This window comes from Seriola aureovittata, chromosome 11 (assembly GCF_021018895.1).
Source record: "Seriola aureovittata isolate HTS-2021-v1 ecotype China chromosome 11, ASM2101889v1, whole genome shotgun sequence".
Lineage (NCBI taxonomy): Eukaryota > Metazoa > Chordata > Actinopteri > Carangiformes > Carangidae > Seriola > Seriola aureovittata.
In genome coordinates this window covers 14,068,890-14,086,955 of record NC_079374.1, presented here as the reverse complement: position 1 = coordinate 14,086,955, position 18,066 = coordinate 14,068,890, and the positions used below count along the sequence as shown (strand labels likewise).

At 38.4% G+C, this 18,066-nt stretch overlaps 2 protein-coding genes across 3 annotated transcripts in view; one reads left to right on the top strand and one right to left on the bottom strand.

Moving 5' to 3' along the window:
* LOC130178054 (electrogenic aspartate/glutamate antiporter SLC25A12, mitochondrial-like) overlaps positions 1–1,068 on the bottom strand; it is a 19,194-nt gene extending 18,126 nt beyond the window's left edge. Inside the window, exons 1-2 of the mRNA XM_056390147.1 lie at positions 938–1,068; positions 366–419 (exon numbers count right to left, since the gene is read on the bottom strand). Of these exons, the coding sequence (XP_056246122.1) occupies positions 366–419; positions 938–949 (66 nt within the window). The 5' untranslated portion in view covers positions 950–1,068. The remainder of the gene's footprint in view (positions 1–365; positions 420–937) is intronic.
* On the top strand, positions 1,056–18,066 carry hat1 (histone acetyltransferase 1). Of its 2 annotated transcripts, XM_056390151.1 has the most exons (12): positions 1,056–1,184; positions 3,847–3,967; positions 5,677–5,748; positions 5,868–5,943; positions 7,818–7,938; positions 12,294–12,470; positions 12,629–12,750; positions 13,334–13,438; positions 13,819–13,925; positions 14,523–14,674; positions 15,601–15,717; positions 17,382–18,066. In XM_056390151.1, exons 2-12 carry the CDS (start codon positions 3,961–3,963, stop codon positions 17,550–17,552), a joined length of 1,227 nt encoding a protein of 408 aa, XP_056246126.1. In that variant the 5' UTR covers positions 1,056–1,184; positions 3,847–3,960; the 3' UTR covers positions 17,553–18,066. The 2 variants fall into 2 exon arrangements, with proteins under 2 accessions (XP_056246126.1, XP_056246127.1); XM_056390152.1 differs by lacking the exons at positions 1,056–1,184; positions 3,847–3,967 and adding an exon at positions 4,499–4,558.

Genomic DNA, 18,066 nt, shown 5'->3' with positions numbered 1-18,066 from the left:
CCTACTTTCAGGTACAAGTCTATACTCCAAACAAGACCTGGGTAAACAAACCTATACACTAATGCAAGGGATTTGTGTTTTTGAATGGTAGTGGACAGAGCATGATGAGATATTGAGTGAGGTGCTGATGATCAAGACACACACTTCAAACACACATGAAGTCAAAGCAAGGGAGATTCTCTGTTGAAGCAGATCCAAAATTAGTCGAAGCATTTGTGTGACCTTTCCTGAACTATGTATCCCAATGGACACCAGAAACTACTAGCTGACTGCAACAGTCAGTGGACTTGTAATATACAGGTTCTGTATATTGCCATGTAGCTTAATGCTCCAAATGTTTTGGTTTCTGTGAGTGACAGTCTTACCTTCAGAAAAATAGTCTTCAAGTCATGGGGGTCGGCTCTTTTTGTTGTTTGCACCTATAACACACAAGTTGGAATTTGCTATAAAAAAAAAGTTCACAGTCAGAATATCATGTCTACACATCAGCAGGCTACACTGCCATACGTTCAATAAGTTTATCAATAAAAATGAACTTCAGGCTGTCACTGTTTAGCTTTGATTTTTACGCAGTCAGCTCAGCAGGATCGATCCCAGACGAGTGTAACAGGAACTAGGCTACAACACCCTGCATCTAAAAAAATAACCGTGCTACGCTCCTTTCAGACAACAACATAAAACCGCTTCAAGCCCAATGTGTCTGATTTACAAATGCAACAGAGGAAAGAAATTACAGCTGTCTGCGAGGCCGGCAGAGATGCGCCTATTTAAAGATGCCGGATTAAAATAAAGGGGGACTCCGCCGCAATTTTAGACAGAAGCTTTAAACCCACGCGTCCGCCCAGACAAGCTGCCCTCCGTATCCGACAGCAGTTCCTTAACAGCCACTTTACTGCCTTTAAAATTAATATGTGATAAGAGATATTGACGGAGTCACCTTGACCGCCATGCTGGGTGTGACGTCAGCTGCAGACGACTGGCGCAGGCGCTGGGCATCAAGACGGCAGCGGGTATGACAGGACACACACTGAAATATATTTAGCCAAGTATTGTCCTTTTCTGTCTGCAGGGCGGTGTGTCAGCTGAGGAGCTGCTCGGAGAGGTGCTCCGGACAGAGCAGGAAGAAAGTTGGTCCACAGATGTGTTACAGCATTTCCTGTCTGCTGGGGTCAGGCGAGGACACGGTACACTCAGCTGCTCTGATGCAGCCTGCATACAATATACAGCAACATATACAGTAACATACAATAAGATACAGTAACATGTACAGAAACATATACCGTAACATATGCAGCAACATATACTGCAACATATACAGTGACATACATACAGCCACATACTGTATAATACATTAACATCCATATGCAGCAACATGTACAGTAACAACTACAGTAATATATACAGTAACATAAAAAAGTAACATATACAGTGACTGCAATAAAAAGTGGTTTACTTGTAGAAAACTGCATATTTAGCTTCAGAAAACAAATGGTGTAATGTGTAGGGCTGCAACTAATATTTTTATTATTGACTAATCACATTTGTTTTTCAAAATATCGATGCATCATTTCATCAATAAAATATTGAAAATTGTTTATAAAATTCCTTGAAGAATTTCCCATAATCCATGGTAAAGTCTTCAAGTTGGTTGTCTCATGAAAGCAACACTTAAAACCCCTGAGATATTCAATTTACAGTGATGAGAGAAAATAGACTGCAGACACAATCTAACATTATCGATCTAATATAAGCCACACAAGGTTCAGCAAAACCTCCAGGATTTAATCATATTTCATGAGGTTATTCTTGTAAGTAAAACTATAATCTTATTACAGCTATCAGATAAATCTAATGAAATAAAGGAATATATTTGTTTCAGATGTAGTGCAGTAAAGATATAGGTTTACAGTCTCTTCACAGTTCAAAATGCACTTCACCTAACAAATTTTGGTTGTTACTCAGTATCTGGGGGTGAGTTCTCAAGCTCAAGTTTATACACCCAGAGGTAAAAGCTTGCTGTGCTGTAAAAGGTAGCTACACAACCACTCTGAAAATACAAAGATACCAAAATATCTGGGTTAGGGTAAAACTTACTCTACCTCACCACCCTGCATATCATGTGCTCACCAGGAAAATCTGAACGTGACAGTGTGTGTCTTTTCTTCTCTGTGTTGAGTGTCTGCTCTGATATAACATTCTCATCTGGCAGACAGTTTTATCCAAATGGACTTACAATTTTTCCCTACACACATGAAGAGCAATTTAGGGTTCAGTGTCTTGCTCAAAGAGCTGCTGGGGATCAAACCACCAACCATATGATTAATGGCTAGACCTCTCTACCACTTCAGCTATAACTGCTTACCTGCATGTAACACACTCATGTCACCGAGCTAATTCAGACACAAACTCTTGAATTTTGTATTCAAAAAATCTACCTAGGATTGACTGTAACAAAACTCTTTAACAGTATAACATTGTATTTCCTCCTTTTATTGTGGGATCTTCTCATTCCCTGCATTTCCAGAAAAAGAAAAAAAAAGTCTAAACGACTGTAGTTTGAAGTTCAGAGATCAAGCAGCATGTTCTGCCTCCATGCAGACACAATTTGTTACCTAAGGATTGTAAAAGGTATGGTATTGTTCAGGAAAGGGATAATCTAGTGCTGACAGTGTAGTAGAGGTAAAATTACAGTGGCTTAAACATGACTGGGTAGGTCATTCATTGGTGCACCTGGAGGACAGAATAGCTGAGGCTGGGATGATAGCACAGCATTACCAGGGCTCAGAGGGATGTTCAGAATTGCACTTTCCCCTGGAGAGTCAATTTCTGTTTATTTTATTGAGATATCCCTGTAGTCTAACCTTACCACTTTCTGAATGACAAGTTTGTTTTTTCTTGCTAATTTGTCCGAATCAGGCAGAATCTGTTATCTGAAATGTGTTGTTTTCCCACAGTGATCATAGTTACAAGTTTTCTTTAATTTCACCATAAATCTAATAATAAGAGGAAGGAAATTAAAAAGAAAAAAAGAGCAAAGACTGACTTTCATAAGAGCCGTGCTCTGCTGCATCAATGGTATTTAGGTTTATAATCCTATATTTTAGGTGCCAAATGTAACTGTACCTGAACCATACTTTTCATTCCATTATCATAATATGTCTCAATCTGTAAAGGTACTATATATAACAATGTGAAGGAATTTACATGTATTAATTGCCTTCTCAGACCTTACCCAACTTTCAGGGTTGCCTGACTAATTTCTATCCCTGTAGATTGATTTCTGTGTTAAAAATGTTGATATTTCTAGTATTTTCAGTTGTATGAAAAACAAACAATTATTTTCACTATTAACACATGTGACATTCGTTTTCATTAATAATAAACTGATACGATGTACAAAATGTCAGCAAACGGCAAAACTGAGGGTTAATAGGGACCCAACAACAAAGTTTTGCAGCAGGGCCCCTTAGGAGGTTAATCCAGCCATGTCTGGTGGATAAAATATGCAATGAAGACACTGTTGTTTCTAAATTATCTACATAGTTCTTAGCAGTCTTTTAGAGTGAATGCTACTTATCAACCAAGGTACGATGATATACTTACTAATATTGGCCAATGAACGGTTTTATTATTTATTGTTAATTAACGGAAAAAATGACTGACAGATTAATGAAACTAGTTCATCCTTAGTTGCAGTTGCAGCCCTAAATATAACCCATTTATGACGTTTTTAAGTGTTTAACTCACCTTCCTGTGTGTTTTTTTGTTGAAAAGTTTCATTAATTCACATTACAAAGTTAATATATTGTAAACTAAATGTTTAGGTCGTTTTATTGAAATCTACAGGAGCCATAAAAAAAAACTACATCCTGTTTCCACGGAAACACAAGGACCCGGAAGTCGTTCCGATTCCGCGGGTCTTTTGGGACAACACAGCTCCGCACAACACAGAGTGCAGAAATGGCGGGTAAGTGGCTAAATGCTTCATTCCTTAACGGTCCTGTCTTCGTTTTAATGCGTTTTCACCAATAAACGGACATTACTCCTGCTTTAAGCCCACTGGAGTTGTAAATCGCCATGTGCTAGGTTCAAAACATAGCGAGCTAAGCTAGCTAACGTTACATTGCAAACACAGCATTGAGGGCCTGCCTGCTAACGACAGAAGCTATCATGCTGTCATTATATGCAATGTGTTTGTGTATTTATGTAACGCTTTGACTTCAAGTTGAGTGTGTATTTTTAATGTGTGGACCGATATTTGTGTCCGTTTTGGAGCGTTTTCCCACACGACATGTTAACTTACTGTGCACAGCTAATGTAACCTCACCTAAAAGAAACTCCTGACTGTCTCACATTTTGAGCACGTTTATTAGGTCATTTTGACAGATATTTCGGCTTCAGAGAATGATATACTAAATTTTGTATATTCCAGCTCGTAGCTCATCCTCACAAAGCAGCTGAAAATCCTCAAAACAGGGTGTATACTGTGAAATTCACTTAATCAAAGACACCTCTATTTCCTCTATGTTGCTCCATGGGGAGCACAGATGGGGCTAATGTAAGTACAAGTTGGGGTTAAGGACGTTATAGAATCTATAAGCATAGTGTTTGGCTAGCTTGGGGTGCTTGTGTTTTCTCCTGCATGTTTCTAATGATAGTAGAGCTGCATTGATTAGTCAATGAATCAATCAGTCCAATGCCAAAAAATTAAGCAGCAAGTATTTTGACAGTCAATTAATAATTTCTGGTGTATTTTCCAGTAAAAATACGAGACATTAAATGGTACCATTTGCTGTTTTTCTTTGTTTAATATTGTTGTAAACTGAATGTTGAATTTTAGAATGCTGATCACACAAAACCTAAAACAGTAAGATGGACGTTTTTTTATATTTTCTGAGATTCCATAGACAAAACGGTTCGAAAAACAGCAGATTAATTGATAACATCAAGAATGAGGGTAATCTTCTCTAGCAAAGCCATTTCCACTGCTATTTAAATCAGGTTGGATCTTCACTGTGGTATAAATAATTTCTTATATTAAAGGCTTGACTGCCAGAAAATGTGTCTTCAACAAGTGTCAGCTGTGTCTTTAGCATTGTTTTGATTTCAGAATCTAGACATGGCTATATGTCTTGATGCTATTACCTTTTAGGATGATGTCCAGCTAGCAAAGGATTACATTGCCTTAAGCTGCTGCTGAAATTGAAGTGATTGTTGAAAAGGAATAACTTGAGTTGGTAAGAATGTACCACTGGTATTGTGTAGCAAGAAACAGATTAGCGGTTAATTCATTATCATTTTAATCTGTTGATTGTTATACAGGAGTAATTGTTATGTCTATAAAACTTTACAAAAAAATATATTTTTTAAAATGCCTGGTATAATTTGTCTTGTTTTGTCTGACCAGCTGTCCAAAATTTAAAGATGGTCACTTTGCCATTATGTATGAAAAAGAAAAGCATCAAATCCTCACATTTGAGAAGTTGGAACCAGCAAAAGTTGGCAATTTTACTTTAAATTTGATTATCAAAATAGCTACAGTTTATTTTTCTGTTGATTGACTAATTGATTTATTGACTAGTCGTTGCAGCTGTACTTGAGATAAAATGGAGAAGTAGACAATGGGTCAAAACTAACTGAACAACTAATGATGACTAAACTATGGTCTGTCCTCAGGAGTGAATACCATGGAGAAAAAACTGGCTGAATACAAGTGTGACACCAATGAAGCTATATGCTTGAAGCTTGGTATGTTTACTTTTTTCTTTGTTTTATGTCTTGTAAATGTATATGGTAATATAGATATATGTCCATGGTAGCATTTCGTTTGCTTTAATTAATTGAACCCCAAATTGTTTTCCTCTCAGTTCGCTTTCCAGAGGATGTTGATGATGATGGCACTACATTCCACCCCGAGTACAGCCACCAAATATTTGGAGACGAGTGAGTTTTTTTTTTTTTTTTTGGTCATCATTACTTGTTATAATGATACAGAAACAATCACATACCCCTGTGCAAAAAAGATATTTAGCCACATAGCATGCATTCTCTTCAGCAATGCTAGCTCACTTTACATTCATACAAATATTATATTCATTCTTGTGAGCTGCCAGGTGTAACCAGTATAATCATCAGCCTTTTAGCTCATTTGCTGGAACAACGTCATCTAATGTGTTTTGCTCAAGACCACCTTGAATATAGTTTTTGAATGTGTTCAAGTTCAGCTGAAAAGAGTCCTTTGGCACTGTTCACACTTAAAACTAAAATGTGTCAAGGATAGCTAAGCAAGGCTAACCCTAACTAACTTTGTCCGACACTTGTCTATACTAAATAGTTTTAATCTTGTCAATTGAATTGTCAACGAATGTCGGAATCTGTCAGAGAAAAAAAAAATCAAAATGAACATCCCTATTCCATCTATATAATTGTATTTGCAGAAAACTGTGCCATAATATCTGTAGTCCTCAGAGTAGGCCTGTCAACACTACAGGTTTTCTGTTTTCACATACAGAAGAGTGACCAACTCTTGGAAAACTAACATAAAGTGTTTTAGTAAGGTGTTTTTCCACCTTGCACCTCCAAAACAGCTTCACTGCTTCCTTGTCCTCGATTCTCTTAAGTCTCTGAACTCTACTGAAGGGATGAACAACATCTGACAAAAGATTCTCTCATTCCAACATCAACCATAGGTGTTCAGTTGTGTTGAGATCTGGAGACTGTGAAGGCCATTAGTGATGGGTTGATAAAGCTTGTTGAAGCGCTGAGGCTTTCAAGCCAACTGTGTTGAAAATGTTCACTTGGAGCATGTATGTATATATATATGTATATGTGTGTGTGTGTGTGTATGTATGTATGTATGTATGTATATATGTCTCCACAAGCTCCTTTGTAACTTAGTTGTGAACATTTTAAATGGTAACTGAATGTGGTGGTAAGAGAGCCCCTGTTCCCTGTATGGAAGCATCTGCATTTGTTATGATTGCACTCATTTATTCAGGGTTTACTTTAATTTGTCAGCCATCTGTATGTTTCAGTCGTCTCATGATTTATTCATATGTTGTATTTTCATATTTTTTCTGAGGCCTCAATAACAAATCTGACTTAGTACTTTATTTTATTACCAATATGTAATACTTTCTCATAGTCTTTCCTGATAGAGGTCATGATGTGAAGTTTGGTGTGTCAAATACACAAGGGGCCATTGCATGTGAATGTGAAAAGTAGCCTGTCTTGCATGTTATTTTAGCCTCACAAAAAGCTGTCCTAATGTGGTACACAAGAGCGCCACTGCTATTGATCCTGAGCAAGACTAAATTGTTGGCAGTGACACCTGTGTCTGTGTGTAGGCTTACAGCAGGCTGTCGTTCTGCTCTAAATTGCATTTCCAAATTAGTCAAAACTAGGATTGGTTATTTTTGCACTTGCTGCAATCAGCTCAAAGGGAACTCAGTAATTGGGGCATTAATTATTTCAGCAAGTGTAATTGCTAGTAAAGCTCAATCACACAGTTGCATAATGATGAAATCTATTTCGCTATAAACTGCCAGTGAACTAATGGTGATAGAAACAATGCAACACAGTGAAATGGCCAGACCTACAATAAACATTTATCATCCACTCCAGTTGTATATTTAAATTTTTCATTGAATAAGAATAATCAAATGGTTTTTTTGTGCCCCCTTAATATGAATTCATACTAGACTGCAAATTACATAAATTGGCTTCTTTATTGTTTTCCCTTTGCAAGTCACTGTCTTAGTTTTAAAAATGTGTCATTTAACAAGGGCTTTTAATGATTTCAATCGCTTTGTCTGCAGTGAGGTTGCTTTCGGATACAAAGGTCTTCAGATACAGCTGTTCTACACTGCTGGAAACCTGAGCACCCTCTTCAAAGTGAAATACTCCTCAAAAGTTACTGAGACGTTCGATTGTGTGGAGGTAGGACATGCATTGCTTTATTCTTACAATTTAGAAGCTGTAGCGCTTTTCAGTGTGACTATTAGTACCGTTGCAAGATCACTGCTTTCTTTGCTTGTTTGTCATTTTCTAGTGTTATTTTGAGAGTGATTGGTAACTATCCTGTGCTGATTGTTTATCATCAGTCTACCAGTATGAAGACATGCACAAACATCAAGGTGTTGTGAAAATATCCTGCCTCCTGCTGAAATATTGTTTTTTATAATAGTTTCTACATTAAGCTTTAAAGAGGAGGTATTATGGAAAACAAGAATTGTCTTGTAGTGATGTATTTTAAGTGATATTGAATCAGGAAATCATAACACTGGTACCAAATGAGTTGTTGAGGTGATCGTTTTTCATCTTTGAAACAAGCCATACTTAATCGCCTCTCTGTGTGATGTCACAACTAGAAAACTAATGATTTTTTTAGTTAAAGTCAAAATAGGTGACTCACACCAATCCTTAAAGTCAAGTCAAGCATGTAAAAGCTAAAGACCAAGATATTTTACTCAGGAGTTGGCTGGGAAAACTAAAGCGTAACAATGGGTGAATGTTGGATTTTCATTCATCCAGTGGCTGATAACAGGAATCCAGTGGGAGGTTGATGTTGTAACAACAATCAGGGGGAATATACAAGACTCAGAATACTGTGAGATCAATAATTAAAGATAAGTAGAAAAAATATTGCACAGCTGTAGTTTGTCTCAAGCATGCTGTCTGTTCGAGGAAGACATCGGTGATTAGGGCTATCATTAGGTCTGTGGACTTTCTGAACAGGCTACAGGGTACAATGGCAGAAAGAGAGAATTAGACAGTTGTTTCAGAGTGGAAGATGGCTCTATGGTCTGAGACCTGAATTGAGCTTTTTGGATAGCATACTAAAAATGTTAAATTTGGTATAAGCCAAACACTACACATCAGCAGAAACACACCAACCCCTAAAGCTAATGCAGGATAATATAACCCTGCAATAAATCCTACCCTCACGAAGGTTATAGTGTTCAGTTTTTGTGGAAACTGTTTTAGGGAGGTGTCACTTCAACTGGACGTCTCCAGTTTGGAGGCTGCAGTTTGTGGTGGTGTTGAATTGTATTGCATTATGACAAGAAGTTTTTCTAATATTTTGTCCACAACTATTGTATCATTGATAATACACTAAATCTTAGAATATCCACATCCTGTAGATCACTGCCAAAACAGCCTACTTACCTCCACTGTCATTCACCATTGAAAACATTTTATATATTATTGGTAATCTGAAGAAAACAAAAACACTTCTGATGTATTTTTAGTGTAGTTGAGAAAATATTAGTTTTTGATACCCATAGTTGCGTATAATTTGTCTTTTTTGAAAAACTAACAGCAGGCAATGGCAAAAGTGAAAATTGCAAGGATTAAGTTTTATTTATCAAACATGTTGAAAATCTGTAACAACACATCACAATACGGAACAATAGATGCCCTTGTTAATCTGAAGTTTAGTGTATCAAACTGTAACTTTGATAGACAAACACTTGAATCTTCACTGGGTGGTTGCCTCCATAATTGTAAGACAAAGGGACTATGCGATCAATTATTTTTTAAGTGGGGTAGATAGACCTCTTTTGTGTTTATTATGTGGCAGTTTCTTGTTTCTTCACTTACTGAAGTAACACAGAGCCTCTCTGGGTGGTGACATTATTCCTGTAAGAAATCTCCAGTTTTGTTAGAGTAAATCTCATCCCAACATGGCCTCCTGTGTCAGTACACTAATCCTACTCCTCCCTGTCGGAAGACAAGGGTTTTAAGCTGTTTTGTCCGTGGAATCTAACATGAGACATTGATTTTCAGAGGTTTGTGTGATTGAATCAGCAGGAGGAGTAATGTGACACGGTTGGATATCTTGTATATACATTTCCAGGAGGGAATTGCTGTTCAAGCCATTGACAATCAAAATCTTTGCAGGTGAATATCTTGATTGATTTTCAATAGGTTTAGATTTAGTTTTATTAAACAGAGACACAGAATTTACTTAATGATTACTTTATTAATTAATCAGCCAGATAATGACTCAACAGTTAGTTTCAGTATTCCTCTGAGAGTAGCATTGCTTAGCATGTACAACTTTCTGCCTTTCAGTAATTGCCAGACCTAAGAATTTACATATCAACAGCGAGTATTTGGACAAAAACGGACAGTAAAGCGAAATACTTGTCCTGTTTTCTCCTTCTCCGAGACTTCACAAAAGGCCACTGGCAGCTTTGAATATTTCCTCAAGTCGTCAATGCAGTAAATTTGCAGAATGAGTACAAGAATTAGCCAGGGCCCCCATTGAGGTCAGATGATTCAACTCTGGGACATCTGTCCTGTCTGGAGACCGCAGGGGGGCCCATACTGGACAATGTGGACTTCAACTGGTGGTAGTGGGAGCAGTGGTGTAACCTATGATCTCAACAGGATTTGGTGTTTCTGCTGATGCTCTCAAATTATGAATAACCCCATGTAACAGTGATGGTTCCTTCACATAACATTGATGAGCATCACATCACTTTCATCTTTGGCAACTCCCAACAAAAAAAAAAAGAAATACCATGGCAACCAAATCACAGTTTTTAAAAGTAAAGAAAGCCATTAGACTTTTAGAGAATGTAGTTTGAAGCTGATATTCAAACTGAAACGTGATGGCTGGCTTCCTGTCTCTGTGTGCCACTACTTAGTGTTCAGCGTTGACCCCTGAGTGTTCACCTTGTTAAGGGTTTGAGTGCAGCTGGTGTAGAGGTAGAGAGTGAGGGGAGCAGCAGAGTTCAGGCTGCATCTGAAGAGTGTTTGTCTCTGAGTGCATGTGGACGTACGGGGTGCGGTGCAGCTGGTGACAGAAGAGAGCAGGAGACGAGGGGAGGCAGAGATGGAGTTTATGCAGCTGCCACGTTGATATAAGACTCTCATCAAAAATCACCTTCTCCCCTTTAAATCAGCCAAAAAACACGTACTACTGCACTTCTCACGGAAAATGCTCATTTTGGTGCCAGACTCTTTGTGCACATGGACCGCAAACTGGAGGATACTCCTTAATGCGTATAGTGGTTATATGTGGATGTGTAAACATGCTTTAACTTAAACATCTTAAATTAATACTGCACAAAAATTATACACATGAGATTAACTGTGAATCTATAATGTAGTATAGTCTTTGGAGTAGATTAAAGAGATGAAATAACAACAACAACAACAACACAACAAATTAGATAGTTTGTACTCCCTTTGTGCTTATTGTTAGAAATCAAAGACATTAACAAAATGTTCTAAAGGTAGATTGTTAAGTTATATTCATGCCAAACTAAGGCATCTATTCTGGAAGGCTGTGCAATTTAGTGTCTAGTATGTAGGAGAGTGCCTAGAATAAAGGGACTTGTTTGTCCATGGCCTTTTAAGTATGCTCCTTGTTCCTTAGAAATGTGGCTGAACAATTACAATGGTTAAGAGGCATTCAGCTGCAGGTGCATTACTTCCAGTTAGATATTAGCTGATGTCTGAAAGCGGGGAATTAGCAGTATGTTGTATTAGCCTTTTGTAGTGCATTTTGCTCAGACCTTCTTCATTTCCCAGTTTTCAATGCTGAGCAGCAAGGGTCTCTGTGCCGACATAATGCCCATCACACATGTAAATGGTGTGAAAGGGCTGCTTAGCAAAGTGTTCTCATGTCAATCCTTGTGGAAATGGATACAATGCAAACATTACAGCTGAACTAACCACACGTTGCACTGAGTAAAAAGTCCAAGGGTAGGGCCTCTTTGTCTCGGAGGCTCTTTGAAAACGCAGGGGCAAATTCATTTGATTGGGTTCACTTGGCAGGATTAGAGGAGAGGCCTCTATTATGGATGCCCAAAGGTTTGTTAAGTTGAGATCAATTCATAAGATTTTATTTCCCAGTGAGAAGCATAAATGCGTTTATTGTGGCAACTTCATCACATATTCATGGCTTAACATAAGTAGTAAATGTACTGATTTAAGTGGTCTTTTCACCGGGGAGGGTGCTGCTGTGGTCTCTGCTCAGCTGACAGTTTTAATTGCCTAATGGTTTTCTTTTCGTTGGCACAAAACATGTATGCTTCCAGTTTTATTTTATGGGTTACTTTGCACTTTGTTTTGCTGACTTTCCTAATTTAAGAACAGTCATTTCTGTCAACAACAAATCTGTGTGTACAGCACAAAGTATCTATACATTTTTTAATTTGTTTGATATAAAGCACTGGTCACATTTATGGAAATATGTCTCACAAACATAAACTAGATTGTCCTTTATCAACCTGATCTATTTGTTGCATCACTAAATTCATACACTTTGTGTTATCCAGCCTGATGATGTTGAGGGGAAAATCCGGGAAATTGTTCCTGCTGGGTTCACCTGCAACACTGATGACTTCATCTCACTGCTGGAGAAGGAGGCCAATTTCAAGCCCTTCGGCACCCTGCTTCACACATACACGGTCCACAGCGAGGAGGCAGGAGAACTCACATACCAGATCCACAAGGTATGAAAGTCATTTACCGCGCCACCTAAGCAATCCAGAAGCCTTTTAGATTTCATTATCAGTTTTTAATTTTTTGTAGTGGTTGGTAATCAGATGGCAGGGACGAGATTTAACTCTAAACCATCTCAAACATTTGTTTTTGCTGTATTACCCCCCAGGCTGATATCACCTGTTCGGGATTCCAAGAGTACCACGAGCGCCTGCAGACCTTCCTCATGTGGTTCATTGAGACTGCCAGTTTCATCGATGCAGACGACGATCGTTGGGACTTCTTTCTTGTGTGAGTGCCCTCCTTAATTGACATCAAACCCCCCACCACCACCTCTCTTGCACCCACCCCTACGCTAAAGCCTTTATTGTGTCATTGAAAAACAAAGCCCCCCTTTGAGGCGCTTGTGACCAATTACCAGGCCAGTTTGATTATATTTCCCCCGTAGGAGAATTGTTGATCAGGCAAGAGCTTCCTTTGTGCCAAAAGCCCTTTTCAGATTTTTCAGGGGCAAGAGCTGAATTGAATACTGTTGTCTTTTGAAACACTGAACAATGTCTTAACAGTAAAAAGAGCCTCTGCCAGTGTTTTCTTTACCCTGGCACCTATTAATACTGACAATGGGGAAAATGGACTGAAGTGATTTTGAGGAGCTCAGTCCCTCCTCCAACCCCTTCTCTTCCTCTAAGTTGTAGTACTCCAATTAAGTGCATAATGTATTCAGGTTGTAGCAGGTGTACCAATCGGGGCCTGGCTGCTCTAACATGCTGACGTTGGGGGGTGAAGGGTGGGCACGAGAACAGAGAGGCTAAAATGGTCACTGGATGGGAGTGTGCCTGTAATTGACCTGTTTGCCTTTGTGTTTTATCTGCAGATTTGAAAAGTACAATAAAGATGGGGAGACTCTCTACGCAACTGTTGGTTACATGACAGTTTATAATTACTACGTGTACCCAGACAAAACCCGACCACGTGTAAGGTAATTGCCAGGGCAGCACGTGCCTTCCTATTCTTTTGTATGAAAAAGGAGTGGAAAATTATACATTTCTTTATCCTCTTCCCAAAGAGCCCAAATTACTGGCTTATATAGCCAACCATTCAACCAGAGTTTGTTTCATCACCAAACCAGGGTGATTTGTATGTGAAAACAACTTTATAGATAAGCTTTTGATGTGATTTGATTTGTTGTATTGATGGATCAGTATAACATTCTATTATTTCCTGCTTTCAATCAGACTTTCTGTTAATGCTCAGAATAACTACTCAGTTCCCTTAAATTTGTTTTGTGAGTGGTTTTGAGCAAAGCTGTTTCCTCACTGGTTTTATGTTTGCATCTCTTTCTGCCCTTTAACAAATCAGCCAAATGTTGGTCCTGCCTCCGTTCCAAGGAGAGGGTCACGGAGCTCAGCTTCTGGAGGCGGTTCACAGATTTTATTGCAGCTTGCCCAAAGTACAAGACATCACAGGTGAGCATCTGATTTAAAAAAGAAAAAAAGAACGAAAAAAAAAAAGCCATTTACTGTGTTGAAGAAGGCGTGGATAAACATTTAATCTAAAATCCTTGTGTCATTTACGAGCAGTTTAAATGATTTTTCTCTGCAGTTGGTGGATCCAGGGGGTTAGTTAATTTGGAGGGCTGGCATGTATACCAGAATGTGCTGAGGCTCTATTGAAACTAGTTGGATCGAAATAGTTGCTTTTCATAGAGACAGAGGATGAATACTAAAGAGGCATCCCAGCTCTTTTCCTTTCAGAGAGGAATCCTTTTCAAGAAAGAACTTTAAAATTTAGCAGTTGAATAGGCAGAAGGTTCACAGTTCATCTGGACTTGAGTAATATTTTTTTCACTGTTGTCTACAACAACGTCTCAGATAACTTATCGAAAATGTGTTGAAAAGATTTGAAATATGTTTTTTGTAGGAATAAAAATCCCTTACATGCTCACACACATGTATGCACACATACCACAATATCAACAATAACATGTACTGAATCACATATGTGTCATGTAAGAGAGCATCACTGTTAACTCATTTTAGTTGTATTATGATGCTTGTTTGCAGCTGAAGACCCTTCTGAGAACTATGTGAAGCTGAGAGACTACGTGCTGGTCAAACTTTGTCAAGGCCTCCCGTCCTTCGCTGTCGACAAGCTGCACCTCGGCTTCTCAGCTGACATGATCAAAGAGGCGCAAGACAAGTTGAAAATCAACAAGGTGCTGCATGAGGCTGTGCCTGATGATTCTTTTAACAATTAATCTGTTTTCGATAAATAGTTGAGTCTATAAAATGGTGGAAGAAAACCTATCATTATTTCCAGAGCTCAAGGTGCCGTCTTAATATTGCGTGTTATGTTTGACCAGCAGTCCAAAACCCCCAGATATTCATTGAACAGTGATTAAGAAACAGAGCATCAAATCTTCACATTTAAGAAGTTGGTACCTGCAGATTTTTGCTTGATAAATGAATTGAATGGTTGATCATTATTGTCAATTGAGTGGCAGTTCCAGCATCAATACCCCAGCTTTAGAGTCTCACAGTATGGATGAGTGTAAAGGTAGCTGACCATAAGGGCTACAAAATGAAAACTTGAATGTTTAACATTTTAACGAGGTCTGTAACAGGTAGCATAGTTCACTATTTCACTGACTGTACTATATTATATATAGGTAGCCTTTTTATATACTACAATAACCACATCATCCAGATCTAATTATTACTTATTTTAAAACAGAAGTTAGTTTTTTTCCTCTTTTGTGTACCATTTTACTTTCACACTGAGATTAATTCACCCCTTGTCATTTGGTAAAATAAGAATTTGCAGTATTCCCATGTTTATCAACTCTGTTTGCTGCTTTGCCTTTAATTCTTTTTGATCCCGTGTTGGTTCATTTAGTGTGGAATCTGTGATGTAAGTGGACAAAGTGTTGGCTTTACTTCAGAAAACTTTGCTCTTTTAGGCACAGATACATAGAGGCCTGATTTATCATATGCCCTGAATAGTTTGACTTCCTGTAGACATTGTGCTGGGAAGCGTGTTACGTTCTGTTTTGGCAAAAACATTATATAATATGTAATCATATACAATATCAATCACATGAAAAATCATTTTAATTATGTTTTTCTTACCTTTCATCTATAGAAACATGCAAGGCGAGTGTATGAAATTCTACGCCTGAGAGCAACAGACATGAGTGATGAAGAAAAAGCAAGAGAGTACCGTTTGGAGGTGAAGAAGAGGCTGTTTGGACCATACAGGGTGAGATTTTAATCATCACAGGTTCAGTGCGGTGTACTTGTCAGTGTGGAGAGGTTCAAAGAGTGCATGCAGACTAAGAGATTTCCTGATACATTCAAATAAATCTGAATGTCAACTTGTTTATGTTGCTGTCAAACAAGAATGCTGTGTGAAGTCTTCTACCTTTTATTAGCATAACATTACAGCTGTTCGGTGTAGGAAGCAAAATGGCTCAGGTAGAGCATACACTTGATTGGCTTACAGTGCTGTATTGTGACCGTTTATTATGCTACCTTCTTAAAACAGCAGAAAAATTGATCTTTAGTCCCATGAAAATTGATAGATTATTAGTGCCATATTGTTACAGCCACAATAGAACGCACCAGGCATCTGTGGTTTTGCTGCTGCTAGAGCTTTTTTCTATTCAGACACAAGTCATTAGTCAGGATTTGCATTTCTTTGGGAAAAATAATTTTCATGAAAGTGTGAAGCACTTTTTCAAAAAGCTGCTACTATTCAGAGTTCTGTAGTGTAACTGCTTTTTGAACTTCATCAGGAAAACTGCAATTTTATCAAATTTTATCGCTTTTTGTTATTTTCTCATGTTGTTCTGGCCAAGTTTTCTTTCATTTTCAAAGATGTAGTGTAGCGTAAGCCTGGTGAACAGAATATCATAAGCTTATATGATTCTGTTTCACAAGGCTTGACAGTGGGAAATACTAGCTCGATCTGTGTACACCAGAATAAGACCCTACATCCTGTTTGCTTGTGACATTTTGTAATTTAGCTGCTCAGTGAGACTTTGCATGCCAGCCATTAGAGAATTTGCTGTCAGCAGGGTAACCACATGTCTCAAAAAAGGCAGAATCTGACATGGAAAAGACCTGTGTGGTGAAGAGGGAAGTAGGAATTCTTTGGGAGAGTGGCAAGGAAAGATCTGGTGGCCAGATGCAGACCGTTTTTCCTTCCCTGAGGAGATTTAGTGTGTAGTTAGTTGAATGGCAGAGGCCGCTGCTCTGTGGATGTGAAGGAGATTATACATTTCTGCTCTTTCCCCCAATTCCCCACTGACCATGTCTTCATGCATATGCATGCAAGCAGGAGATTGCACTGGACTGAATGTGAGTGTGTACTTGTCTGTCCATGTCCAGAACATTTAAGCTCTCTGATTTCACCACACTGTCACCGTCTACGAAGACATACTTAGGGTATATAAATTGTAATTGGTTCATTTATTCATTCATTAATTGTCAATAAATAAGTTATTAATGATTTAAATATCAGTGATAAGATATTCATAACATGTGCCAGGTACACCGCCTGATCTATACCCTCATCTTGCTTAACATGATTAAATTTTTATTTCACTCTTTGATTCATAATTCAGGAAGACCCTTTAATGGACTAGACCAAAACCTACAATGAGTCCTAACAAGTATTGCCTATGTAGCTAAAGCCTGATGTAGCTTACTCCTCTGTGCCACAGACCTTAATTGTCCAAAAACTTTTTTAAAACACATCAATGAATAACACCGTTGCACTGACTGGCATGTTCCTTCATTAGTTGCTAAAATTTCCCACCACTTATTGTAAATTACCAGGTTTACAGTATATGCCATTTTGGAAATAAACAAACCATTTTAATAACTTCATTGATGTATATTTGTGATGTTTATGTTGTGCAGAAGAATCAGAGGGAGCTGACAAAGATGAGGAAGTGCCTGCGGCCGGAGGAGCTGGTGTCCCACATGGGTCAGATGGACACTCAGACGCAGCACGAGGAGCTGGAGAAGAGTTATCAGGTTGTCGTGGAGGACTACAGGAGAATCATTGAGAGGCTTGCAACACAGGCCTGATGAGACTGAGATACTGCTGGCCTGGAGCCCACCCTCTCAACATACAGGTGGTCTGCCCTGTCTGTACAAAGCCCACATCATCACAGACTTTAGCTGCAACCGAAAGGAAACTCTCCTGATTTGACAAAATCACTGTTTTAATTCAAGAGTGTTACAAATGTGTAGTAACTGGTGTAGCAGTGATAGGTTGCAATGGAAAATGCCTGTCTGTTTCCCAGCTGATGTTGATACAGTAGAGGAGAATAGTGCAGCTGGAGGGTGAGACTTCCTGTTTGTCTCAACATGTTTAATCACATCGTGTGAGATTAAGTGACATGTAATATTTCATGGGTGATAGGAGGTCCCTGCTTCTTCTCCATCATAGACATTTTTTAAAGATCTTTTGTCAAAACAGTTCCCAATGTGTTTTGAAGCACTTCATACTGAAAATTAAAAACTGGTTTTGTATATTGCTCAAATGGAGTGATTCTTATTGTAGAGAAGAAAATAAAACTGAGCAATGCTTGTTTTTTGA